At 48.0% G+C, this 6,000-nt stretch overlaps 1 protein-coding gene across 1 annotated transcript in view; it reads left to right on the top strand.

Annotated features, from left to right (window-relative positions):
* The first annotated feature begins 2,423 nt into the window (after positions 1-2,423).
* Positions 2,424-6,000, top strand: part of APCDD1 (APC down-regulated 1) — a 43,593-nt gene continuing 40,016 nt past the window's right edge. The window contains exon 1 of the mRNA XM_074985849.1: positions 2,424-2,727. Within this exon, the coding sequence (XP_074841950.1) occupies positions 2,670-2,727 (58 nt within the window). The 5' untranslated portion in view covers positions 2,424-2,669. The remainder of the gene's footprint in view (positions 2,728-6,000) is intronic.

Genomic DNA, 6,000 nt, shown 5'->3' with positions numbered 1-6,000 from the left:
AGGAATGCAAGCAGCAGAATGGAACTCCAAAGAAAGTAGCTTATGGGTTTATTTTTACTTAAACCACACCTAATTTCCATTGGGATTTCAAACAGTTACCTCGTGTGCATGTTGCCTTTCAAGAATTTATTCCTTTTTCTTCTTTTAATCACTGTATAGACACCCTTGTAGTTCAGGCCAATCTGTACTGTTACGACTGACTCAGAAAGTTACTTATGCACAGGAGAGTGAAATACTGTTGGCAAGACTCCTTCCTTTCCAGTACAGCTGGTAGAATGGTATTTGCCAATAGTTTGGCTGATTTGGGTTTTCCTAGACAACTGATGAATAACTATTCCCAGTTGTTTTCCCCATTTTTACAGATGGTTAGATCCCATTTGCCTAACACATTATTTACACATACACAGTTTGTAACTGGCAAAAAAAATTTTCCTGCTGCTTCCCATGGCAGAAGCTAGGGGCCTGGAACAACGTGCAGAGTAGGAATGCTGAGATCCACCGACCCCAACTGTAAACCCTGTACAGGTTGAAATGGCATAATCCACAACTCACATCCAGCAATATATAACAGCAGCGAAGGGTCCTGTGGGGATAACAAGGTTAGCTCAGTGTTCACACCTCCAGATCAACTGCTGGTAGTAAGCCTCACCCTTGCTGACTGAGCTAACCTTGTTAGCCTCACCCTTGCTCTGGCTTATTTATATCTGGCCCTGCAGATTTCCAAGACCAGCATCTGATGAAGTGAGTCTGTGCTCACGAAAGCTCATGCTCAAAACTTTTCTGTTAGTCTATAAGGTGCCACAGGACCCTTCGTTGCTGTTACAGATCCAGACTAACACGGCTACCCCTCCAATACTTGACACCAGCAATATATGTTATCCAGCATGATTAGTTAGGCAGACGACCACTTGTCATGGGTGTGGCCAAGATTCCTGTGGTCCCATAAAGTTTGTCTCCAGCCACCTGTCCAGGACTTCAGTGTTCTGTGCTGTTATTTAGCAGAGGAAGTGTCAGTAATGTGCTAGAAAGCACTCACCCCTCATGGTCTGGTAAATTCTCTTGTTCAGCATCTGTCAGGTCCTGAGGGTGCCAGATGAGAAGTTCAACATGTATGTGATGGGAACTGCTTCAAGTGCGGCGCCACTCTCAGCACCGATGTTCCCTCTAATTTTTTCCATTTATGGGCAGAATAAATTTTACATACACCAAGGCATGTACAGATGTGCACAACCAACAGAAACACGTTGCCCACTGTGAATGGCTGTGGGAGCTCTGCTAACCATCTGGATGGCACCTGAATCTATGGTGACCACCCAAACACTCAGCTCTGTGGAGCTACAGCCTCCGTTGGCGAGGGACAAGGTGGGAAGGGGGACCTGGCTTGCAGCCCCAAGATGGGGTGGGGCCAAAGGGCAGGAGTGGGCCAAAGGGCCAGGGATGGGGCTTAAGGCAGTCAGCCCTGCCCAGAGGACTTCCCCCCCAAACACGCAATATCTCTGGCTGCAGCTACACTAGCAAGTTCTTCCAAAATATTTTTCGAAAGAAGGGGGCTCTTTCGGAGTATCCAGCAGAGCGTCTAGAAACAAAAAGCGTTCTTTCGAAAGGAAACAGAAAGAACTCAGCGCTCCTTTCGAAAGCGCTCTTCCACTCCCGTTTCAGGCACAGCGCCTTCCTTCAAAAGCTTCTTTCAAACGAAAACGTGTGGAGATGCTCTACTGCCCGTTTCTTCCATGGGGCCTGATTTCTCGACCCCTGGCTTGTTCTTCCAAAGAGCAGGGGCTGTGTGGGCGCTCTCTAGCCAAAGAGCTGCTCTCTTTTTCAATCCACTTTGGCGTGTGTGCGGACCCAGGCTTCCCAAAGTACTCTTCGATGAGATCTTCCCACAGGGCTTCTTTCCACGGATCACTGTGGCCTAGACCCAGCCCTGAGGCAACCTTTCAGAGGGGGCGAGGGCTCCAGACAGCCCAGAGCTCCAGGCTCCTTTGACACGCGGACCCCGGGCAGCCGCCCCCCGTGGGCGAGCGTGGCTCAGCTGACAGGTGCCTTTCCCCTGGAGCACGTGGGGGTCAAGCTCCGGGGGGCGGGTCCAAGCCTGGGACCCCGGGGGGAGCCCGGCTGAGTCTCATGCCCTCTCCTCCGCCGCGCTGCCCCCGCTCCGCGGAGAGGATGGGGTCGCCGGGAGGGGCGGGGCGAAGCGCGGGAACGGGCTGGGGGCAGAGCCGGAGGGGGGTGGCCAGTCCCAGCTTAGCCGCCGGTTCGGCTCCGCAGCCCCCGGGGCGCCCCTGTGCTGAGCTCTAGTGCGCCCGCCAGGCTGACTGGCAGCGCGAAGCCCCGCCCCGCCCCGCCCCTCGCTGGGGGATATGAAAAGGAGCCGCCCAGCACGCGAGCTGCCGGCACACAGCGGTGGCAGCAGCAGCGGAGGAGCTGGAGGGGTACTGCGAGCGCCGCGACTGTAGAGCCGGGCAGGAGCCCGTCCGCCCCGCCAGCGCCGAGCGCCCCCGTCCCCCATGAGCGCGGGCGGGCAGCGGGGGCTTGGCGGAGCGGCTGGCGGGTCCGGCTGCACCTTCTGGCCGCGCTAGTGCCCCTGCTCGCAGCGCGGCGCTCAGCTCTGCTCCTCGCTCGCCCGCCCGGGGGTCCGGCGTACTGGGAGAGGCGGCGGAGAGCTGGAAATGTCCCTTCCCGCCCGCAGCCTGCTTAGCTACCTGTTCCCAGCCCTGCTCCTGCACGGTGAGTGCCGGGGGCGCGCCCTCCCGCCGGGGCACCTCCCCCTCCCCTTCCCCGGGACAGCGCTGCTGGCGCGGCGCGGGACTGGCCTGCGGCGGGGCTGTGCGGGCAGGGAGCCGCGCGTGCTTCGTTCCCAGGAGCAGCTCCCCGACCCGACCCGGCCGGGTAGCGCTGCTCCCCGCGCCGCCCGTGTAGGTTGTCCAGCCGCAGAGCTGCTCGCTAAAAGTAACCTAGCGCCTCGATCGCGCTCGGTCCGCTGAGCGCTCCGGCGCCTCCTGGGGGACTTGCAATGCCCCGGGGTGGGCGGGGGGTGGACGGGCCCGGCTAGGCTCGCTCCCGGGGAAGCGAGGCAGGCGGGTTAGGCTAGCCTGTCTCCGAGGCTAGTCCCCGCTCGTGTGATTTAATGCTCTTCTTGGTCCGAGGGGATCTTCCTGTGTGGACGCAGCGCGTGCAGCGGTTTTGTTTCGTGCCTACGACTTCACTGGCAGGACTGTCTTAAAACGATTGCAACGGGCTCGCAGGAGAGGTGCCCCACCTTCACCTCTGGCACTGCATCCCCACTGGGAGCATAATGCCATGCTGCTTTAAGAGGCTCGGAATATAATCCTAACCCACTGCTTTGCTACGGCGCTCAGTGAGGCTAGGATTTCACCTGCAGGCTTTTCCGAAGACTTGTTCTTTGGATTTGGGAGTATTTTATTGAGCGAGATTGAATAACGGACAGAGCATGTTAGTACAGTAGTGGGTTTAATGCTCTTAATAACTTGAGTTAAAACACACAGGCTCCTTGGTGGTGTTACTTTGGAATATTCCGATGTCTCTTTTGATGCTGCCTAAATTTATCACTAAAGCAAAAGCCTCCTGAAACAGCATTGTGGTGTCAGTGGACTTAATTTTTAAGTGATATAGGACAAAATGATCAGAGCTGGCATTCAGTTTTCAATAGTAGCCAACACCACAATCTCAGTTCCCTTAAATGGTAGTTAAGGGTGCTTAGCACCAGTGAAAATTAGGCTATTTAATTAGGGGCCTAAATACATCTTTGCAGATCACTATGCATCCTTATTTGAAGCTCTGGTGACTGGGTCAGCCTATTTGGTTACATCAGCCTTTTGAGGATTGTACCTAATACCCAGCCTTACTGCACAGGTCCCAAAAATCTGCTTTTAAAAGGAGGTGCCTATTTCACGTATATTAAAATTGGGCACCCCTGCAGATCCAGCCTTTGAATAAGGAATGGGAGTCAGAACTTTAAAGTGCTTCTTCAAATTGGCTGTTTGGAGTGAGGATTATATCTGTCTTTGTTTATATAGTTTTAAGCTAAACAGAGGGATGATGTTCACTAAATAATAATTTGTGTCTGTAGCTTTTATAGACAGCATTTGCTCACCTCCAAAATATATAGACTATGTAAACAAGTTTAGTTGGTTCAGACCTGCCTGGATGCCAAGGTGTACCTTGAAACTCTGTGATCTGGGAATCTGAAAGTCCAAAATGGAAGGTTTGAAGTTAGAGAGTAAAGAGAGAAGGTATAATTATGGAGTTAGACTGCCAGCCTCATCATCTTGGAATTACAGAGCAGTTTTAAACTTTGGCTGAAATGAGAAACAAATCAGGGCCAATGATCAGATCAAAATAACAGCTGCCAAAAGAAGATGAAACAGGAAAAAGTCATCTATTTTTTTTTTTCCATCTGCAGTTATGTATCTCAGAACAAAATATATCCAAATATTTTTGGAAAGAAAACTTAAACTCATTGCTAAACCTATACAGATCTGTAACATAAAGACTGGAGCTGAGATGTTATAGAAAAACTATTTCTCCCATGGGCGGAAGTAGGAATAAAGCAATGGGAGACAGTGCTCAAAGATGTAGTTTCCCCTGGATTCTAGTCTATGCCCGTTCTGTGCCTGATTATGTCTCAAATTCTGCATATACAGTACTGATTGTCCCTGGAGCTTTTTATTTTGGGTCATGAAGTGATATCTGGCTATCTTGGAGTCAGTGATTAGCTGGTGCATAGTAGAAAAGGACTACTAACCAGATTAGAAGACTGTAGTGCAAAGGTCTTCTAGATCACAAGATTCTCTGTCAACTGAATTGTTCTTGGAAATCCAGGGTTAATTAAATGGGTATACCTAAATAAAAATGAAAGCTTTTGTTCTTTTTAAACTGTGGCTTATTAATTAGTGACAGTATGACTCAAGCTCAAATTTTCATTGCAGTGTTGTCAAGCTGATGTTTTGGAAAAACTTGTACTCATTAGTCAAAATGAAGCCTATAGAATATCAAAATTGGTTTGCAACTGGAAGTTGTCCATTATTCTTATTTTCTTTTTTATATGAAAAGCCACAGAAGTTTTGGATGTCAAATGGTGCAAACATTCGGTTCCAGAAAACTTGTTTAATCAATGCGATACTAACATAGATTTAAAACAAAATAGCTAGCTTGTTTTGTAAATGACTAATTTGTTACAAATGTGATGCAAGAGTATTTCTGAATGTAGTTACAGTAATGAATTAAAAACTTTAGTTCCCTTGTATGATAACATGCCCCACTAAAATATTCAGTCAAGACTGAGATGTTTTGTGGCAGAATTATTTATGCAAATATAAATTAATACATAAGTGCTCCAACCATTTCACTGAAACTGATTGGATGGTTTATTTCCTTTCTTGCATCATTCATTAAAATACAATGAAAAATATAAGAAAATACATCCTTGTATAAATAAAAGTAGGCAAGGCTTGAAGTGAATGGGTGTGAGCTATGGGATTTATAGTCCCCTTAGTAAAAACACATTCAAGAGAGGACAAATAAGGCGTTCCTTCTGTTCAGTCCTTACCATTTCAGATATGGAGGTGGATGAAAATAGAATTCCACTTTCAGTTAGAATAAATGCTGTTCCAGAATAACTCTTGACTGTTTTTCCCCTATGGAATCATAAGTTTATACTGATAAGCCAGAGCTAAATTTTATGCTACACAGTGTTTTGAAATAGTGTTAGGTTATGTGTCTGTAAACTTAAAAATTAAACCAGTGAAAATGATGAAGAAATTCTGATATTCAACACAATTAATACTTTTGTTACTAAAGCAACTTTTTTGTTCAGTAGTTACGTCTGTAATGTATGCTTCCTCTGAACAGATCGCATAATAATTTTGTTTGGTATAAGATCTTGTCCTGTAGTAGTTAATCAAATGCCTGTAATTTTTAGTGGGAGTTTTTCCTGACTTTTTCCCTAATTTGTATGTAGTACAGAATAGATGGGTGTGG

This window comes from Carettochelys insculpta, chromosome 2 (genome assembly GCF_033958435.1).
Source record: "Carettochelys insculpta isolate YL-2023 chromosome 2, ASM3395843v1, whole genome shotgun sequence".
NCBI lineage: Eukaryota > Metazoa > Chordata > Testudines > Carettochelyidae > Carettochelys > Carettochelys insculpta.
Note: the sequence above shows the minus strand (reverse complement) of the source record. Positions and strands in the feature narration are given on the sequence as shown.